This window comes from Pundamilia nyererei, unplaced genomic scaffold (genome assembly GCF_000239375.1).
Source record: "Pundamilia nyererei isolate P.nyererei 1_Seehausen unplaced genomic scaffold, PunNye1.0 scaffold00248, whole genome shotgun sequence".
NCBI classification, from domain to species: Eukaryota; Metazoa; Chordata; class Actinopteri; order Cichliformes; family Cichlidae; genus Pundamilia; species Pundamilia nyererei.
In genome coordinates, this window is record NW_005187649.1 from 171,241 (window position 1) to 193,499 (window position 22,259).

The window sequence follows — 22,259 nt, forward strand, 5'->3', positions numbered from 1 at the left end:
TCCCACTGTTGCCAAAGTGCTTGCTCATAGGGGGTCATATGATTATTGGGTTTTTCTCTGTATCTATGAAGCGCCTTGAGGCGACTTATGTTGTGATTTGGTGCTATATAAATAAAATTGAATTGAATTGAATGTGGGTTTCTTCCTGAAAGACAGCATTCTTTATCGCCGGCAGGTTTCCTAGAAGAGTCAGGGATGTGGTACTAAATTTGGGGCACTCTGTGCCATGAGGGTCATTTGGGGAAGCATGAAACCATTGCACACACATTAGGATGCATTTGCACTGGCCAGGCCTGTGTGCAGATGTGGCCTAACATCAATAATCCCCTCCAGAGCCTTTACCAATTATTAGCACCCCATTTGAATGGCTGGGAACGGACATCATCAGACCTGTTGAGAAAAGCAAATCAGGCAACCGTTATTTGCTGGTCATATAATGGTTGCCTGCTTTGCTTGCAGATTAAATTTCAAGTATCTTGAAGTCTTTCCTCTGAAGTGTATAAAAGCAAAATCTGTGGCTTTTTCTCCGGTGCAGTTTTTTTCAAGGTTGGGATTCCCTCATGAGATCCTGATAAACTGTGGAACTAATTTTATGCCATCTTTATTAGAGCAGGTCTACCAGCTTGTTGGTATCAAAAGCCTTAAAACCACTCCTTACCACCCTCAAACAGATTGCCTGACTAAGCCCTTCAAACAGACCCTGAAGCAAATGTTACGCAAATTGGTACATGAAAACTGATATGTGGTCATAAATTAAGGGGCTCTCTCTCTTTACTAAAAGAGACACGGGACGGTGACCAGAGAGCGGCAGAGGCTACTAATTTTATCTCTTATGATGAAAGAGTGACTTGGAGAAGATGACTGAGCTAGCTCCAAGCTTGTATGGCAGATGCCCACCAACATCAGAAAGTGTGATATGATTGGTCAGTCCGGGAAAGGTAATTTAATCTTGGACGAAAGGTACTTGTACTCCTTCCAAGTAACGATAGCAAACTGCTAGCTAAATGGCAAGGACCTTTTCAGATCCAGTAGAAACTTGGAGCTAGCAGGTATAAGATGGCAACATTCATACCAGACACCTAGAATTAATGATATGATTGAGCGCCTTGGAAAGCCTGATACCTCACAACTCTAGTTCTCTGCAAGGGCTATTGGCAGGTGATAATGTGTTCCTTTATCTACTTTGAGAAATCACCAGTACAACACTTCTTCCTTCAATTATTATTTAGTAAAGCATAGTAAAAAAATTATCATGCCCATGGATCTCTTTTGTTCAATAACCACAGGCTGTAGAACAGTTTGCTGCGGTCCATCTTCCCAAAAGAGTACCTCAACTTAACAGTATACAAAGTTTTATATGAGAATGTGCGTCTATGTGATTGGTTAAAACTGATGGGGAGAAATCATAATTTACACTTAATTCTTCCTTCGTTGGTGCCCCAAGCTGGTCCCAGCCTCTCAGCACTCAGCCTTGTCCAATTCAGGAGAGCAGCACCTGTTACGGCCCGTGGCCATAGGAAATCTGTGTTAGCTGCTGTGTTGTGTTTCTTTACTGTGTTTTAAGAATCTCTGCAGGTCTTTCCTCTAATAAAGAGCAGTAGGCTGCTGATTGGACCATGGATCATTGGACTGGGTTAAAAAAAGCTGTTCTGCCAGCTGCCGGAAGAGAGAGAGAGAGAAGCAAGCGAGAGTGAACTGATTTGACAGCAGACTCAGACCTGGCCCTTTGTGTAATTTTGTATATGTGTAAGTGAGCTCCGTGAGAGCCGCCAAATGTGAGTATACAGGGAGTGCAGAATTATTAGGCAAATGAGTATTTTGTCCACATCATCCTCTTCATGCATGTTGTCTTACTCCAAGCTGTATAGGCTCGAAAGCCTACTACCAATTAAGCATATTTAGACAGAAAGTGTAGAGGTTTAAAGGTGAAGGGACACTGTCTGCATGTCTAAATTCACAAGCTATTGTTCATTATTATACCTGACATAGGTACCACTCACTCAACGCTCAGGGGAGCTGACCACCTGCTGGACACCATGAAGGCTATTCCAATTCACAGTCCTGCCTTTTGGATTACGTAGGGCCCCTGCAACATTTCAGAGGCTGATGGATGAGGTACTGTGTGTTTTGTCAGAGTTCACTGCAGCATATCTTGATGATATTATGACTTATAGCTATACCTGAGACGAACCCCTCAAACATCTAGCAAAGGTATGAGGGCATCTCCAAGCAACTGTGCTAACTGTTAATCCATCAAAATGTGTCTTTGTCGAAGATGAAACTGAATATCTGGGATTTGTCATAGGAAATGGGGTGATAAAACCGCAAGTAAGCAAAATTGGTGCTATTGAGTCCTGCCCTTTGCCACAGACAAGAAAACTTACGTCTTTTCTTGGCATGGCAGGGTTCTACCACCGATGTATCCCTATTTATCCCTCTCTGCCAGGGCGTCTCCCCCTCACCAATGTAATAGGCTCTAGGTGTCCTAACTAGATTTGGTGGACGGAGGAGACAGAGGCAATGCTCCAGTCACTGAATAAGAGTACAGACTTGTATAGCCCAAATTTTGTTTTAATCTTCAAACTGATGCTTCGGATAAGGGTCCGGGGGCTGTTTTTCTACAGGGACCACTGGATGAATGACACCGAGTGGCTTTCGTTAGCTGCAAGATGTTCCCAAGAGAGATGAGCTATTCGACGGTTTCTGTCATTTTGAATTATTTTTGTAGTAACTTTGTTTTGCAGTATAATAAAACCCATTTCTTGAAGATTAAACCTGTACCTAGGGATGGGTATCGTTTAGGTTTTATCCGATACCGGTGCCAAATCGGTACTTTTGAAACGGTGCCGGTGCTCAAACCGGTGCTTAAAGAATGGAGAACACAAACTTTGTCCAAAAACCTCTCGTGTTCAGCTGTTTTGTTTTTTTTCTTTGGTCATTTTAGCCTTTTTGTCCAGGGTGAAGGGAATATCTGCCATCAAACAAGAAGACAGCAGCATGTAGCTATGATGATGTTTGCTAGTTCACCTTACATGCATTAATGTAATAACGTGGTTAGCCTACTCAACGTAAATTACACACGGACAACATTAAGCGACTCACGCAGAGAAGAACGGCTTCTGCTGCCATCATCATCCTCATCATTTCTGCTACACTGGCAGGGCTAGGGGCCAGGACTCTATTCTTCGGGTTTTTGGAGGATGTTGCTCCGGTCCGATAACTGGCAACCCACCCGACGTGCACGGTGTGAGGTCTCGCAGCAAGCTATCAAATACGGCGCATTTCTCGGCTTTTAAAAAAAACGCTATGCGTCGCCAGGTGTTTCATCGGATTCGAGGTGTTACCTCCTTTGACAGTATCACAGTATCAGCTTAAAGCACTTGTTGCTGCTGAGTTTGCATCTTTTGCTGTGAAGTACAGCCAGACTTTTGACCGCTTCGCCTTGGACATTTTTAATCTGTAGCTCTGCTCTAACTGAACGTACGTACCTGGCCCCGCCTACTATCCTGGGAAACGTAAAATGATTGGCTAGAAGTGTATCACAGCTCAGGGGAAAAAAAGCACCGAAATAAAGCACCGAAATGTGCGCTGCTTTTCGGTCTGGTTACTACCGTTTATGTCAGAACCGGTGCCATCATGGCACCGGACACCGGTACCCATCCCTACCTGTACCTGTATGTTCTTGGCTGCTTGCTCCTTGATAGTTATAGATTGAAGAAGGCTCTTGGATGAGAAGTAAAATGTCTTCAGAAACTTGAAGTCCAGCAGCCCTCTTTTTTCAAGCTCTTAAGAGTGTTAGATGTATTATTTGTGAATTTTACTGAAATTATCAATTTTTTTTTTAAAAATCTAAATTGAATGAATATTTTTTATGCAGTAGTAAAATGTTAAACATTTGATATGTTTTCTATTTTCTATTGTGAATTATGAGTTTATGAGATTTGCAAATAAAATATTCGGTTTTTATTTATATTTTACTTTTTTTCTGGAATTGGGGTTGGTCTTGGTCTGACTTGGAGATGCCTGGATCACCTCATCTAGCTCCTTTTGATGTGGAGGAGCAGCGCCTCTGCTCAGAGTCCCTCCCGAATGACCAAGCTCCTCACCCCATCTCTAAGTGAGAGCCCAGCCACATTATGTCTTCCTAAATACGTATCACATTGAAATAAGAATAACTGAGAAAGCTTGTCTTGATGTATACTTAAGTAAAGCTCAGTAGGTGTGCAGTCATGGAGTACTCATTTGTGAATTGTCATAAAGTAAAATATTTATTGCTTTGATTAACTGCAGAGTTGTAAATTTGATCAGAATTACAGCTTTCAGGTTGCATCTGTGATCATTATACTTCATTTATGGAAGCCTACTAGTGAAAGAAGATAGGAAAAAAAATGCACATACGCTTTATTAAGCAGGTAATGTAAATCTTTAATGATGCTAATTTACTTAAATGACACCAGCATTCATTCCAATAATTAATCAACTTTGCATTCCAACAACAGTTTATAGTTCAGATAATGATCAAATTTAAGGCTTACGTTTATTCTAATACCTTATTGTCTCTAACTTAGTATGCTCCTTAATGAGTGTTACGTGTTGCAGGTTTCCATTCATATAACACAGCACACATATCAGGATCATTTCTGCATGTTTCTACTCAGTTTGTTTCAACAATAGCAACAATAAAACAATAATAACATTAAAAAGAACAAACCCTGTCTTTTCTCTCTGTATCTACTGAATCTACTTTGAAATGGAACTGGAGATTGCCGGTCGAATCAGCTCTTCCATTAATAGAGCAAGGGTGTGGCACAACTGTTTAGCCTGAAACAGATATTTAAAAATTAAATTAGACTTGAATGCAAAAATCTTTTGACAACTTCTTTGGTGATGTGTGTCCCTGACACCAAATTAGAAGTTAACCCACTGCACAAAATCATTGACAAGCATTTTGACATGTGAGTAATCATTTATTGAAAAAGTCTTTAAATGAGAGGATTTATAACACTGGAGAAAGTGAATGGATGTTTTTTTTAATGTATTAAGGGATGCTTTGGTCAAATGTTAAAACAACTGATTGAATAAAAGATTAATTGGAAATGCCAAATTATGGAAAACAAATAGTATGAAAAACCCGCAGAAGTATCAGGACATTTTTATCCTCTAATCCGACTGTGGAACATACCAAGATGCCAAACGAGGAAAATGCTTTTTTGTTCCAGAAAAATACAGAACACACACAGTGAAATAAAAACAGATCAAAAAGTCATTACCTGTTTGAGACGAATGGTGATTTTTTTGGGAGCAGCTGGATTGCCATAGTCAATGTCCACGGCTGGCACCTTGCCTTTTTTATTGGGGTGAATGGTGCACATGAACTGAACATCAGTCAGAGGAATCCGAAACACTTGCTCCTGCATCAAACAGAGACAACAACAAAACAGCTGATATGATGTATCATACACCTTTTGGTTAGCATTAGCAGAGAGATTTGTGGCTTGACACAGGACAAATTATGCTTCAGACTGGATCTTAGACTTATTTAATGAAAAAAAACACTAAACTCTATGAAAAAATCATCAGGTTCAGAAAAGAAGAACAGAAGGCAAGAGACACTCTTTAAAAAGACCAGCACCTGTGTTTTGGAGTGTAGGAACAGCACTCCCTCCTGGTTGATGCAGACCACACACGGAGAAGGACAACCACGCTGGCTCACCTTCTCAGCCAGGAAAGTGTTGGATCCAAACAGGGGCAGAGAACTCAGAACCTCTGAAAAATACAGAATTTAGACAAATATTATCAACAGAGGAGGAAGAAAAAAGATGAGCTAGAGAAGAGATACTACCTACCAATGAATTGTACTTTGGCATGTTGAGGGCTAAGGGACTGCATGGCAGCAATCCGGCCCTGACAGAAAGTGAGGATCTCCTCCACTTTGTTACGGAGCCCAGTCTGTGAAGGCAGGTAACCCTTTATTTCTGACCTTAAAGAGAAATGCACAAATCAGTATATACATACTGTACATTTACTAACATTACATACATGATGTTAGTGACATGTTTCAAAGAACAAAATTTACCAGAAAGTTTTTCAAAAGTGTTTCTCTTTATTGTCCGGGAACACTGTATTCAGTGCTTACATTACAAATCAGGACACACCTACTCATTTAGTCATCAAAACTGGATAAAACCCTTTGATGGATACCAGCACAACCCTGGCAAAATCAAGTGGCCAGCGTTGAACTTGGAAACTAAAACAGTGCAGTTCCTCTACTGTCTACTTGAGGCTCTAAATATGTGTCATTGCCCCCAGACTCTCATACTGAAATGCCAATCTTATAATTCTTGGGGTCAAAATGTTTTTTGGCTGTTACAAAACTGTTTTGGTCTCGCTGGACAGTTTTCCTGTTCATAACAGCTGCAAGTTGTTTTTTTAATAACTCATTTATTCAGATAGGAAGGAAGGGGCTGCTTGGATTGACAGGGCTGTTGACACAGGGAGTTATAGATGATTGTTGTTTCCTACGCCTCACCTCCTCTAAGTATCTACTTTTGGTATGTGAAATTCTAGTATATTACTTCTGTGTCTGTAATTTGCCACGATAAAGTTATGAATATAACTTGCTAGCCTCAATTGCTAACGTAGCACCGCACCTTCTTTCTTGACCATTTTAAGTGATGACTGCATGATATTTCTTGAGATATTCGCAATAGTTCAAATCACCCACTGCACTGAAGAATGTAAAATATAAAACATTTTTTTAACCAATTATGTGTTATCAGATGGCTGTTCTAAAAAATAAAAAATAATAATAAATAAATTAAGTATCATCAAGTATCACACCTCTGTAAAGGAAAAACAACCTTTTATTTGTATTTTTATATTTTGAATTTAACCAAACAAAAATATGTTAATTAGTCAGATTTTTAAAAAAAGCAGAAACACACACAAGATGGAGCTCTTTGAGGCAACAACAGGTGATTAAAGGTAGTCTTTTATAAACAGTCCACTCTTAAACTGATTATTGTGACTGTGTAACTCACAGTGAGGGCTGGTCCTGCAGGCCCAGAGCCAGATGCTGCAGGGCTGACAGCATTGCTATCTGCTGGATTGTTGATGACCCTCCTGTGACAGGAGGAAGCATCAGTTGCCCGCTCAGATAGTCTGCAAGAAGCTACACACAAACACACACAAGCAGTAATGGTTAGATTAGAATAAGATTATTCAAGCTACATTCAAGTCATTATGTTACCTGTTGGTAGTGGAAATCCACATAAAGGTCATTGATAAAAGAAAGAGGCATTCTCCACATCACTCTTCTCAGCAACAAGGAGCTTGAGTTGTCCTCCACCAGAAAGTCAAACAAGTACTCCTCAAAATGAAGGGGGCGCACCATCCCATCTAAGAAGTGGGGAGCAGAGGAGTAAGGAAGGGGGCAAAAATCTGTTCATCTTTTTCTCTAGTATCCACAAACATCTACACTGAAGGGACAACATAAAAGAAAAACTTGAATGCTTGAACCCTGTAGTGAGGAATCCCGTGCTTGTGCTGTTTTGTTGGGAAATGGTTGGGTTCAGTTGTTCTGCACTGTATTGTTTTTTTTTTGTTTTGGTTTTTTTATATACAGTACCTTGGTGTTAAGACAATGCCATTTTTAGGAAAAATATTTCTCATTTCAGGCAACCATGACTTTACAGTAAAAGCACCATGTGGGTACTAATATAGTGAAAACAAACAAGCATTATGAAACATTATTTTAATAATTAAAAAAAAGGTAAGCAACAGTAGTAAATGTGAGCCTGTTCTACCCTTCTTTTAATTTTAATAAAATTCTTCAAATTTTAATATTATTAATATTATACCGGTACATACATGCACAAATATTTATACATGAAGGTGATATGCTATGTAGAGTTTTTCAAAGATTTACAAATTACCTTTTAGAAATAGGATTGCAGATGTTTTGATATATTTGCACATAATAGCTTTAAAGACACAGTACTTTAATTTGAGTTGAACTTTTTTTCTGTATCAGACAGAGATGTCATTATTCTGGTTTACCTTGTTGTCTAATGACAAGGATGGAGAACTCTTTGATTTCTTTGATTTGGGTGATGCCCATTTCTTTACACAACTCCATTACCACATCTTCAGTGACCTATGTGAAGCAATAAAAATTACAGCATAGAATATTAATAATAAATAATATAAAGATGGTTTTACTGATGGATAATTAAATATGTATAAATAAATCTTACACTGAAGTTTTTTATTTGTATGGGAAATTCCACTCCTCCTGGCAGGTGGATAGGAATATAGATAGAAGTTTTGCCAGCCTGAAGAAAATGAAAACACACTCAAAATGAGATCTGCTGAATTAATTACATTCAGTTCATTTAAGGCTTTTCTTTTTTAGCTGGGTAAGGACCCTACAACCAAGAACAGGGAGAGACCTCTGGCAGAGCCAGTATCAAGGAGGCACAGTCATCTACTGTGGCTGGATTGGGTGTCAACGGAAAGAGAAGAAAAACAAAAACAAAAAAAGAACATAGAGAGAACAAGAACGACAAATGGAACAAAACATATAAACACATAGAGAGACTAAGCAAAAGTTAATGATATGCAATATTGGAGCATAAACACATGGGGAGTGAAAAAAGGGAGTGTCCAAAAAAAGCACTCCCCCAGCACTCTAAATGAATAGTAGCCTAAATAATGGATGATTCACCTAATCAAAGTCTAAATAACAGTTTTCATATAATGAAAGCTTAATCTTAAAAGAAAAGAAAAGAAGGCATCTGTCTCCCAAAAGCCCGAGCTGGCCCTGATAGCTGAAAGCTCTGCATCTTATTCTACTTTTACAAAGTGTCAGAATCACAAATAAGTCTATAGTCTGAGAGCAAAGTCTGAAATATTCATTATTATATGATGAGGCCAGATCAATCAGAACTTTGTATTGTTTGAGTGAGTAAGTCAACTTGCCAGTATTGCTTCTATCTCGGGATATGAGGGGATATTGCGGCGACCACCAAAGCGAAGAGAGCGCTGGAGGTTATCATGACTCAAAGATGCCAGTTCTGAGGAGGACATCATATTAGTGAAGAAGCTATTGAAACATTAAATTGACATATACGTTTTTTCCTCATCAAAACAACTTCCTCTACCATGGTATGGGTGCACATAATCCTGAGAGATGTCATCGAGGTAGCGTGTGATATAAGGCTGCAGTGTAGCAGAGCAAGGGAAAAAGCCAGCCACCACACTGAGTAGTTGCCAACCTAAGGAACAGCTGGATCTGCAGATTCAAGATCAGATAATAATTGCAAAGAATACATCAAAGAAAGAAAAATCAACGTTGAATTTTTTTGTAAATAGTGCAGTGTAATTATTGCAGATATGTAGCGGTTAGTGGAAGTGAGAAGCATAAATGATCCTGAATCTGTAAGGGATTTTTAAACACTAAAGATGATGCTAAAGAGCAAATTAAAAGAAATAATAAATAAATAAAAAATAATAAAATGGCACTATTCTCTTTTTAGCTCTTATATATTACAATCTTGCAAAACATGTAAAAGTAGAAGATGTAAAAGATGGAGGCATGTGCACTTATTATTTCCCTCGGCTTACTGTATCTATAAGGTGAACTGCCATGGCATTCACCTTTGTGAGGTCAGTGCTGTGTTGGGATGAGCCTGAGACACTGCACTTTTTTCCCACTTTATATTGAGGTGTAATGTAACTGTAGTGTGAAACTGTACATGCCCCAAGTACAAGTACAAGAGACTGCCTAAAGCCTTTACCTTTCTTTATTTTCATCTAAAAGATAAAGACAAAACTTCCTTTATCTCTCTATGAATGTGGATTGCAAGTTATTTTTCCTTTTATGCCTGCAGAAATCATTAATTAATAAGGAATTTTATCATAATATAATCCTCAAAACAGCAATATTACCGAAGTCTCTTACTTTGTTTGTATTCCTGCTTTACCATTTGAATTGCTTTTATTATTTATATTACTTATGAAAGAAAAATGACAAATTGTCCCACAAAGCATAAAAATACATCTAAGCATGACATTAATGTAAGAAAATACAAAGCTGTCATCAAATTAATAAGTTGAGAATGAAAAGCAAATAAACAATAAACACCACCTCTCGACTGAAACAATATTCTTTTTAAATATTCAATTGCAGATAAACAGAACTTACATTTATATAAAAAAATTAAACACTGCATGGTTTTCAACAATTATAGTGTTTAAGCTTTTCTCAGATCCAACATTTCACAAAGAATCTCTTATCTTACTAATACTTTTTTTGCCTTTCCATATTTGTTATTTGTTCCAGGAAAAGAAACAGCAGGTGCATTTTGATCTTTATTTAATGGGGATAGTTTTCTGTGATATTGCTGAACAGCAAGACAGCTTGTTTAAGATGTGTCGTTGTTTTGTATTTTTCCGTATGTTTTTGTCTAAACCTTTTTGATGAACTTGGTGTTTCGGTGGTATTTATCAGAGCCGTCTTTCTAGTCGGCTCCAATAACAAGTCCCAAAGTGCTATCTTGTTGCTGTCTTGGAGGAAGACTAATAAGAGACTAATAAGACTAATAATTCATATTTTGGATTTCTAACTGACTCATAATGAAAGCATCCAGTTGTTCTTCAAGTTGACTTTTATTTTGCTAATAATGTGCTAATGTTGAAGTTGAAGCTTTGGATAACTTGTTAAAGTTCTACACTTCTGGTTAATCTTTGTCAAAATCTGATTCCATTCTACAGTTAGCACTGCAATCCTATAATTCACAATCAATAGTTTAAAAATATATTATTTACCATCTTTTTACGGTTTTAGGAAATAGTAGAAGATGCAATATAATGTAAGCTCAGTGTCATGGTCCCTGTGCCTCCCCGGCCAGCCCAGTGTGGCCACAAGTGTTTGTTGTTTCACTCTCTCTCTGCTCTCCTCGCCTTGTGCTCTCTCTGTCTCTCTCTCTCTCTCCTACCTGTCTGCCTGGGCGGAGCTCAGATTGGGCTCCCGCCCTTGGCCCACGCACCTGCAGCTGATCACGGGTGATTTGCAGTTGATCTCTGGCTCTTCTTAAGGCAGGGGCTCTGAGCTACTCGTCACTGGAATATTGAGTAACTCTTGTTAGTATCGCCTGGCTTCTTTGCGATTCTGCTGTTCCCGTGCTTGCCTTCGACTTACCCTCGTCTGTGTAAATACGTTTACCTGGATCAGCCCTTTTGTGACCCCTGGACCCCGTGAGTGAGAGTGAGCTGCTTGTGTGGAGACTGTTTGGACGAGGAGCAGAGCGAGTGCGAAGAAGTGTGTCTCCCCAGCCTGTTGATCCCCGGGACCCTGGTGTTTCCCCCCACCCCCCCTTCATGTGTATATAGCGCACCAGTGTGATTAATAAAGAGTTGTTGAACCGTGCTTTCTCAGTCTGCGCCTGAGTCCGTTCCACCGCCGTGACACTCAGTATGTATAATATTATTTATACCTGAGAATAATACCTTAAAAAGATGATTTCTGGGTTATACAGCACATGATAACTGGCTAGTGTTATGGTAGTTGAAAAGAAACATTAGAAGTTAAAGTAACTTCAAGTAACATCAGTAAATTGCATGCATTGAATAAACTTATTAATAAATGTATCATAATGTAACACAGTTATTTAAGCTATTATCAAAGCTCATCAGTTATAAGTGTAGGTAAAGCATAAGACGTGATTACTGAAAATCATGGTAAGTCTTTAATTACCTACCATTCAATGTTACTTAAGTAAAACAGAAAGTGGCAGAAAGAGCAGTGCTGGACAATCTGCCTGAACAGGTATGAATGAGCACAGTACAGTACAGCACATAACTTCATGCAAGCTCAGTCAATGTGCAATTTGTAAACAAAAGTTAAATTTGAAAAATTAAAAATCTCTTTAAGAACCCAAATCTGTTCAATCGCAGTTTACGGCTTTTAAATAGACTCTTTACTTTTGATAGGCTTACTTTTTTGGGTTGTTGGTAGTTTGCTTGATAACCTGGCAGAATATTTCATCCCTCAGCAGTTCCTTTTCCTTCCCTAGCTGAACAGAAGTAAGAGAGTCATTACTATTAAAACAAAAGTCCACCCAACTTACAGAAACTGTTTGAATATGCACTCACCAGAAGAATCTGCCTCAGACACTCTGGCTGGCTGCTGTTCTTCCTCATTGGCATGTCTCCCATGTACTCCATCATGTCTGAAAGGACAGACAAATGCGTGGATGAAGAAAGAACAGAAAAAAGTTTCAATGTATAATACCATGTGTTATTGTGGGTACACTCACTTGTGAAACACTGAATAGATAACTCCTTGATTTCAGGGTCATTATAGAGAATGAGAGATTCCTGGATGGGAGTCTGTGTGAAAAAGACACACATCACAGTTAGCTTTTAGTTTTATTATTTCACAAAGCTTCATTAACACTGACTAGATTCAAATATGTATAATAAACATCTTGGAAATGCCATACAGTCTGAATTCATCATGTTCAACAGTTATTTTTGCCAAAGCATGGGAGTTACTCATTTGATCCACACAAAGTCTCTATAATATCCCTCAGTGTTAGAGCCATCGATGGCTTTGGAGTGGACAACGCCAAAGAATTTGTTGATTCTGGATAGAACTAGGTGTGATGATTCTAGATCATATCTATTTTATTTGTTAAAATTATGTGTCAATTACTTCTCCTCCCTTCAGAAGATTAAGACACTGTTTTGAAGTAACAAACTTCTTTGACACAATTAACGATCCACATGAATTAACTGATGCATTACATCATATATACAATTTCATGAGAAATCTGTGATTCAAACTAGAAAATTTACTATGTTCACAAATAATAAGCTGTGGCTGACAAAAGAGCTCAAGGTTTGTCTCAGTAAGAGAAAGATTGCATTTCTAAATGAAAGAAAATCATTAATAGCTTAAAATATTTGAGAACATACATCATTTAGTTTCATGGTTAATATTGACTCTATTTGCGAGAAAGTTAATCAGAGATTGTTATTAGGATGTTAAGAGGCTTTGGAGATAAAGTCTTTCCAAAACGTTGTGGCTATGTAACCTTGACTGATAAACTTGATCCTTATGTTCAGTTTCAGTCTGGTATAGCAACTTGACTGTGGCCATCAAAAACAAAGCGATTATCAGAACTGTTGTATAGCTTTATCATTGGGCCGTTTTGAGGAAAGTCTGATCTATCATTGCTGACTGTGAACACTAGAGCAGGGCAATATGACCAAAAATATTTATCACGATATACATCTGAAAATTTGCGATAACGATATAACTGACGATATAATTGACACTAGACAAACACTTTACAACTCCACAACTTTATTTGTGCAAAAAAACAAAACAAAAAACCATAAATGTATTTTCACTTCAACAAGCAGCTGATTTTTATGTGCATTAAAGTTATATAAAACTTTAACAGTGCAAATGCAAATTCCTTGCTGACAGTTTAACCAAAAGGCATTTCCAGTGGAAACTGGCCGACATATCCTCAGCATAACCATGTAGAATATCCACAAAACGTAAAAACAGTTATACACACACAGAGCAGAGTACGTATCACTCCGCGAGGCTCCGCGGATTGTCGAAGCCCCATCAAGCGGTGCGGGTTCGTAGCTTAGCAAAGTCGTACTAAAACATTTGACAGATTTTCGAGCGCCGTGTACATAAAATCGTTTCGAGGTCAGTAAACACAACCAGAGTTCATACATAAGGCACACGGGATTATAAGGGGCGCTGTCGACTTTCAGGAAAATCAAAGGATTGATTTTAAGTGTGCCGTATTTTCCAAAAAACACGGTAATAACGACGGCCCGCTAGCACGCTCTACCAAAAAAAGTGCTTTGTTGTGTATCTGACGGACGAAAGCTAAACCAGTTCCACACCAGTGAAGCTGCAGCATTTTTACAAACCAGTTCTGGTTCATCTGTTTCACTCAACGCTCCGCTTTCACCCTTCTCATTCTCCGTTGCCACCATGCTTTTTCCGCCATGTGCGTATGAAAACAAAGGCACTGTGCATGCACGTTTTACCCATATTCTATCGCCATATTTCATTTTCTTATCGTTACCCAACATTATACCGGTATTACCGTGAACGGTATGATATGGCCCAGCCCTAGTGAACACCCTCTTTATCTGGACATTGTAGGACACCTTTAGCTAGCAAAAAGATGTAGCCTATAAGGAATCATTTGTCCCAAGCATAGCTGGACTGGCCATCGGGCCCGATGGTGATTTTCCGTTTTTATGGGCTGATGGGTTTTTTTCCCATTTTTTCCCGTAACGGTATAAACACTGAAAGGTGGTGGATTGGCCAGATGAAGGGAGATGTGAAAAAATAACTCAGTTGTTTGGTGGTGGCTATTGCAGAGCTTCTACAGATTCAGTAACATTAGCAAGTGGTGGAGGCCAGCAGGCGCAACACGCTGGCAGGTGGATGACGGAAAGGCAGAAGGAGCAGAGACCGGAGGCGGTGAACTGAACTTCAGGTAAGAAGTTATGACCTGCAGTCTATCTGGGTCAGATATGAACCAAGTTTATTTTATTTTCGTTGTGCTGACTTTTTACAGTCAGTTACAATAACTCGTGCTGCGTACTAGCTAGCATGACGGATTTTATATACTGCTGGGCGGGTGCTATGATATTATTGATGTTGAACTTGTTTTTATCTTATTTTATTTATAAGGTTAGTTATTAGAGTTTCCAACCGTCCTGTAAAAACGGAATCGTCTAGTATTCAGAGAAAATATTGCGCGTTTGGTATTGAGCTGAAAAGGAACACAGTTTGTCCCGGACTTCAGCTACAATGAAAAAGACACAAAGCTGGAGTTATTCTGTGTCTTTGCTGCACAGCTGCCTCTTCTCCTCTCTCTCTCCTGTTTCTACTTCAATCATGAAACTAAATCAGTGATCAGCTGATTGGCTTTTCTCTCGTGTTTGTTTATCGTCCACCAGAAAGAGGAAACCAGTGGATGTCGCGCTAAACAACAGCAGCACGTTTAAGCTTGATCAGCTAGAATTTATTTAATATTACTTTCTAGTATCAGCTGATGTTTGCTGGAGCCACAGCTGTAAAGCTGCTGGTCATGATGTCGGTTTGGATATGTGGTGAGAGGGAAACATGAAGATGAAACCAGGAGATGTCCTTACTGGATCATCAGAGCTGAACAAGTGATGGAGAAACAGGTTTACCTTTTAGGTGACATGAATGAGTTGAAGGAAAGTTATGAACTGTTTCTGAGAGACAAATAACCCCAGGATCCTTTTTTTAAGTAGCTACCAGCTGGTAACTGTGCAGGGGCGGGTCTAGGAAAGTGTTGCCAGGGGGCCAAGTAGGGCATTAACAGGGAAAGGGGGGCACAAGGAAATACTTTTCTTCCTTATTCTCATTTAAAATGTCTCATTTTTAACAAATAATTATCTGAATCTTACTACAAACGTTTTCATCTGATGTAAAATGTATAGAAATCCATTATTGTACATAGTAATTTTTTTTAGGGTCCCATCATAATTTCTTCAGAAGTAGCTAAGTACTGTATATGATTCCAGTATTTTCCCACATTTTCTAGATACTGCACCAGTACTGTGTGTAAAATGCCATCAAAAAGTCAATTAAGTTTTATTCTTTCTCACCTGTCTTTCTGTCTCCTTTCACTTTTTAAAGGTTGCCATGTTAGAAAAAATAATGTCCCCCCTTCCATGCTGTTTATTGATGTGGAAAATGAATGGTTTATGAAAATATATCTAAATCTGTCATCAGTAATGATCATGTCTCACCTCTAGTCTTCTCTGTCTTAATTTCAGGTTTTCACCATGTGTTCTAGATGGTTTAGGAGGTTAACTCGACCAAGCAGTCTACTTTCGGGTACTGTTTTGAATACCAGAATAGGGAGGATGGTGTAGGTTTAGGTTTATTAGACTGATACATATATACCAACAAGACAGTGTACATCACTGTGACAACAGCGTTTGTTTTCATTCAAAGGCTTCATGGTTTTTCCTATAATACCTGGTGGGCCCGTCTCTAGTCAAAATGCCCGGGCCGATTTTTTGTCCCAGTACAGCCCTTGTCCCAAGACCAATCAGGCATACTGTGATGTGTGTTTGTTCTGTTGTATTTGTATGTGTATGTATGAATGTGCGATGATATAAAGTGATTTGACTAATTTGTTCATGGCTTGGTGAATGAAAGACAATTTTCCATTGATGTGGATAATAAAGTTATTCTATTCTATTTTCAGAGGCATATTTTACTGCAGGAAGGCATCTATTATAGGTGTGCATTAACTATTGGTTATAGCATTAGATCTAACTAATTTCGCACTAAAACATGTGGTCATATGACATCAGAGGGACTGCAACACTTACCTCTGTGTATTCAATCACTTGTGAAAAATTCCTTCCGTTGGCTGGCAGACCTGTTGTCCCCAGTCTTCGATAAACAAAGAAGGGTGGAACAAAGTTATACTTTCCATGTTATATGACCCCAAACCACTTCAGCATAGTTCACAATAATACTTAGCATACTTTTATCCTACCTGAAGTACTTCATGGCAAAGTCAGCCATCGGTGAGTTCACCTCTAAGTTGAGGACTGAGCCCTGCATTGAGCTCTGTTGTGATCTCTGGAGAGATCCATGCACCAAATCGTGGGGTGAAGCCTCTCTTCCAGGCTGCTTTGAATTACTGCTGCCCATGTGTTTGTTGATGAGAGTCTTCCTCATGCTTTTCCTCTTCTCATCTCTGTGGTTTAGATTGAGACAGTGGTAGTCTGGGGCTGCAGATGGCTTGGTGAGGTCTTCTGGAAAAAGACCAGAACGTCTTCCCTTGTTGCCAAAACGCCAGCCTGGTGAAACAGACAAATCTAATTAGACTGGAAACAATGAAAATAATATTTGTCTTAGTAACTAACATAAACATATGACTACAATTCAAGTCATGACTTTACCTGGCTCTAGCCCTTCCATTGGCAGCAGTTTGATTATATCACCCTTATTGAAGCTGAGTAGACTCTTGTCATCTGTTACAAAACTCTTCAGGGCAACTACATGGTTTGAGTCCTAAAGGGAGGAGTGAGAGATGAACTAAAATTAAAGAGGCTCTAAAGACAAGGAGACTGTGAATATAAGCTGAAAACCTTTAAAATTATAGACCATGGAATGAACTATGATTATAAAAAGAGTACCTTGATGAGTTCCTGGATGAATGACTGAATCATAGCAATGATCTGAGGAGCCCTGCGTGACTGCAACACCAGTTTTTCACTCTTCAGCTTCAGTGCCACTGTGTCTTCACCCTGAAGTTCAGCTGACAGCACCTCTGCAAAACTTTATTCATGAAGACCCGTTAACATTTAATGCAATAACCAACAGCAACAATGAATTAAAATATCAAAGATGTAGCAAAAACGTCCATAAGGAATAGCACACGAGACCTGTGATAGTTATTACCATAGCAACTTAATCTAGCTGATGAAAACAGTGGAACAATATAGCTGCTGATATCTTGGGAGCGTGAACTTTGGACTGTACTTGAAAGCCACATTATGAAAACAACTGACAGGCAAAGTTCACAATGTTTGTTTTCGTAGCCATGAGGTGTGTTTTTCGCTGAGCTGCAGGGGGAGAGGTGGTGTTGGCCAATTTAGGGGGCAGTTCCAGGTCAGGCTGGCATATTTTGCTAATGAGGATGATAAATAAATAAATAATATTTTAGGACAGTGATTCTCAAACTTTTCACAACAAGTACCACCTCATAAAATATATCGCTTTTAAAGTTATGGAACTTATGATCGACATAAAAGTACAGTAGTATAGGCCTATTTAAACCCATATCCAGTTTACATGAGACAATTTTATTTCTTATATGAATGTTATTCATTTTAATTGTCATAAACAGGATGTGACAAATGATAATAATAACAACTGTAGGTGGGATGTCTGGTCTTTAAGTGATGACGTATAACCCTGCTTCCGGGTCCAAACTACTGTGTTTATTAAGGCTGTTGTGTTTTTAACATGTTTTAATGCTTTGTATCTTGTTCTATTTAATCTGAACAAGCCCCTAAAAAAAGGCAGTGATCACTGTCGGCCTCTCTCAGATTTTATTACCACTATTCATTTTAAAGCCCAGTTTTTAAACCCTTACGATCTAACTACAGCCCAGCCCATGCAGCAGTATATTAATGACTAACCTCATATTGTGGATGGATTATCTCAGTTGTTCTCCTGACTGAAGTTTGGTCTGTTTACAGCACCCTGCCATGTGATTGCATTTGTCCCTAACCATCGGGAATCCTTACGTTAACTTTTATCGAGTGGAAAAAAAAGCGTATGTGGCCGAGCTGTGCATTTTAATTTTTCAGAAATCCCTCAGTCAGAACATGGTATAATTATTTAATCTTAAATATTTTTCAGAGACTTCCTGTGTACCACTAGAGGGAGCCTGCAGTTTGAGAATGACTGTTTTAGGATAATAAATAATGAACTTTACGTAGAGATAATTACGTTTTATATCATTTATTTAGCATGTATATTATGGATCCAGATGAGATTTTTTATTTTAATATTAAAAATGGATAGTATGTAGAATGTACATACACAGTGAGAAAGTATTTCAAATAAATACCCTTACTCTGTGAATTTGTGCATGCAAATGCTTACCTGTAACCTCTGAGTAGCCGGAGATGTTTGGGGTTTATCCCCAATGCCCTCACCATCTTAAGGAGACGAATCCCGCGATGAGAGACACCCAACACCTGGGCATCCCCACTGTCTGGCTGCGTACAAACAGGAGATGCTTGCAAATAAATATCTGTGAGAAGTGTAAAGTGCAATAGATTCTACTGTATTGCACTTGAAACTACACAGCTCATGACTTTAGTGTCTCAATCAAGACCCAATATCTCAATCATATACCCCTGAACATACTGTATATGTTATTATAATAAAAACATCAAAATGGGCAGAAACAATCCAGAGTAATGTTGAATCTGAATTTATCAATTGACAATCTTATTTTTCATATGGTGCAATCTTCCAGCTGATACCATGGAGATACTCAACCAATCAGAGTAATATAACCTCATGGTGAACCCTGCATACTCTACACACATTTTTCCCCATCCAATCTGTTAGGTTGAAATTGTTAAATGTTGTAATTGTGTTACTTAAATTTGTAAATCTTAGTTCAATTACTATGGGTGTTTGTGTAAACTGTGTCACAGAATAAAAGGCTGCAGGGGAAGCTCTTTCACCAAACGGACAACTTTTCTGTGCAGTTTGATACATAATCTGTCTGTGCTGCATCCGTTTGAATCATATCTATCAAACAAACTCCAATTTGTTCATGTAACAGGGAAGTCCTCTTCACACATAATGTTAATGTTAAATGTTAATTATGGAAATTCAAGGGTTTAGTGCTAGGACTAATTACGTTTTTAACGTAGCTAATTACATGGAGTATAATTGGAAGGCACAGCATAAGTTTTCATTGCTTTGCAGACGATACCCAGCTTTATCTATCCAGAATGCAGGAATTTCTTGAACACATGACGACCTGGATGACCTTAAATTTCTGGCTAGTTAGATGCCCTATTCATATGATCAATGAGGCTGACTGCTAGAATAAGATCTTATCTTAATCACATACAAAACTGTGTGTGATTGACAAAGGCTGTGTGGGAAAATCCTGGTAGATTTGCAGCTACTGAAATATTAAAACATATATAAATATATGTTGAAATATCTGCAGGACCTCTTGGTCCTCTTGGACCTCTACATGCCTGAATGCATTGAGTTGCTGCTATTTGATTGGTTGCTTAGATAGAATAACCTGAATCTGTACCTGTTTTTGAATAGTTATACTAAATAAAGGTGTGGAAGAGTGTATATTGTAGAATACAGCTGGCTAAACACACAAAGAGCAGTGAAGCTCAGAGAAGCAGCAACCGAACTCGACTGATCACAGAACGGACAGTACAGTTTGGATGTTTTTTTCTTTGATTTTTTGGTCTGCTCACCTTCACAGGGAACAGACGAGTAAAGTAGTTTTCCCAGTTGTCTCGAGCTGCAATGACAATCCTCTTCTTCATGTTGTTGTCCTGGATGGTGTTTATAGTTGTTCCTATGTTGAAATTTGCTATTGTGGGTGGCAAAAATGGTGTAACTGAGTCATATTCTTTCAAGCCACTTGCGGATAATGATTGGAAAAGCAGCATTGTCGCATTAAGGTTTATGATAAACTGTCAAAATCTTACCCAGCAGATCTTTCATCTTCCTTCTCTCCTCTTTGCTGATCTTCTCGCAGCTGTCAGAGTAAGTGTCCTTGATTATCTAAAAAAAAAAAAAAAAGTAAAAATAGAGTATTACAGAATTCCAAACTCTGTGTGTCTACCATGTCTATCAGATATATAGATGAACAAAAGAAATATACAGACCTGTTCACACAACAGATTAAGAATATAGGGCTGGTTAAACATCTCTCTGGGGTAAAAAACCTGCACATAAAACTTGCAGTTACTAACATGGACTTACAACAACATCCATCCATCCATCCATTCGCTTCCGCTTATCTTTTTCAGGGTCGCGGGGGTGCTGGATCCTATCCCAGCTGTCATAGGGCAAGAGGCGGGGTACACCCTGGACAGGTCACCAGTCTGTCGCAGGGCTAACACACTTATAACAGCAGTACTTCAAATTCCAAGTGTAGTGAAATGCCGTTTTTAATTGCATTGTGTCATGGTTCGGGTGAGTACGGGGTTTTTCCACTCCGCTGGGCTCCACCAGCTTCCACACCTGGTTCCAATCAAGTCACCAGCATATAAGACCAGCATTCACAACAGACCAGATCTTCTGCTAACTCACGACCCACCTGGCAGTCACACTTCCCAAACTAAACTACTCACATCTCCGCCTGGATGCTGGTTCTGTCATCTGGTTGCTTCCTTTCCATCATTGGACTACACCTGCCTGCCTCCCTGCCAAGTCCCTCACTCCAAGTATATTCTGGACCCTCTCTGGACACTCCTCACCCGGAACCCCTTGGACACCCCCTCCTCGCATGACACTTTAACCTGCAACACGTAAGCCCTAACCACCATAGTCTAATCCTTCAGCTGTGATTCACTAGACTGCCACTGACTACTTGTCTCCTCTCATTATAGTGACTGCGTACCTCCATCCAAGCCGCTGCCCCTTTTTCCATTCCCAGGATCCATCCATGAAATCTAGCACCTAGTCATAGCACTCAGTTTCATGTTCATAGTTTGACCTCATGGTTCTCAGTTCATAGCATTCATAGTTTCCTGCTTTGTAAGTTAACTAGGCACTGTAAATAAAGCACTGTATTCACGCCCGTTTTGCCTCCCTCTGTGTCTGCATTTGAGTCCACACCCACAGCCTGGCCCTCTAGGCCGTAACACATTGTCCGCTTAAATATTAACACATTTTTTACTTTTAGGCTGGACTGCTATAACAATTATTTTCTGGCTTTCTTAAAAAACGCAAATGCGTTCAATTGCTCCAGAATTGTGCAGTGAGCGTAATGACAGCAGTTGTCAGACTGCTGGCTTACTTGTGGTTCCTGAGAACAACAAGAATGGTAAGTAGAATGGGAGGCCGAGCCTTCAGCTTTTAGGCCCATCTTCTGTGGAACCAGCTACTATTCAGGAGCCAGACAGACTCTTCTGCTTTCAACATTAGGCTTAAAACTTTCCTTTTTGATAAAGCAGGTCTGGATCAGGGGACCCTAAATCCTCCCATAGTTACACTGCAATAGGCCTAGTCTGCTGGCGGCTACCCTACTGCACTGAGTGTTTTTTGTGCTTACACACCACTCTATATTTTCAGTAGTTATTATAAATGTCTGACTCTCTTGCACATTGATTATTTTGTCCTGTCTTCCGTCCATCACCCCCACCTTAATTTCAGTTCTGCTGAAGATTTCTTCCTGTTTAAAGGAAGCTTTTCCCTTCCACTGTCGTGAAGTGTTTGGTTAAAGGGGGCATATTATTGTATTACTGCGTTTTACCTTAAACACCTTGAGGCAACTGCCTGAAGGCGCTTGGGATTTGGCAGAAACAAAATTGAATTTTATGAAAGACCTTGGTCTTTCAAGAAAGGAGTTTCTCCTCTTATAACAATCTTGTTTCCACAAAACCCACTGCATCCCTATTTGATGGGTCCTTCACGATGGTAAGAAGGACCCAAAACA

The 22,259-nt window shown here is 39.1% G+C and overlaps 1 protein-coding gene across 2 annotated transcripts in view; it reads right to left on the reverse strand.

Moving 5' to 3' along the window:
- Positions 1-4,414: 4,414 nt before the first annotated feature.
- The window catches only part of myo15b (myosin XVB), a 41,999-nt gene continuing 24,154 nt past the window's right edge, over positions 4,415-22,259 (reverse strand). For both annotated transcript variants that reach the window (XM_005749520.1, XM_005749521.1), the window contains exons 23-43: positions 20,485-20,544; positions 20,305-20,380; positions 20,068-20,186; positions 18,710-18,825; positions 17,233-17,374; positions 16,996-17,107; positions 16,587-16,893; positions 16,417-16,480; positions 12,318-12,390; positions 12,154-12,230; positions 11,998-12,074; positions 9,162-9,292; positions 8,980-9,074; positions 8,256-8,333; positions 8,059-8,155; positions 7,250-7,398; positions 7,041-7,171; positions 5,847-5,980; positions 5,633-5,766; positions 5,271-5,411; positions 4,415-4,821 (exon numbers count right to left, since the gene is read on the reverse strand). In XM_005749520.1, coding sequence (XP_005749577.1) covers positions 4,741-4,821; positions 5,271-5,411; positions 5,633-5,766; positions 5,847-5,980; positions 7,041-7,171; positions 7,250-7,398; positions 8,059-8,155; positions 8,256-8,333; positions 8,980-9,074; positions 9,162-9,292; positions 11,998-12,074; positions 12,154-12,230; positions 12,318-12,390; positions 16,417-16,480; positions 16,587-16,893; positions 16,996-17,107; positions 17,233-17,374; positions 18,710-18,825; positions 20,068-20,186; positions 20,305-20,380; positions 20,485-20,544 — 2,394 coding nt within the window. In that variant the 3' untranslated portion in view covers positions 4,415-4,740. The remainder of the gene's footprint in view (positions 4,822-5,270; positions 5,412-5,632; positions 5,767-5,846; positions 5,981-7,040; positions 7,172-7,249; positions 7,399-8,058; positions 8,156-8,255; positions 8,334-8,979; positions 9,075-9,161; positions 9,293-11,997; positions 12,075-12,153; positions 12,231-12,317; positions 12,391-16,416; positions 16,481-16,586; positions 16,894-16,995; positions 17,108-17,232; positions 17,375-18,709; positions 18,826-20,067; positions 20,187-20,304; positions 20,381-20,484; positions 20,545-22,259) is intronic.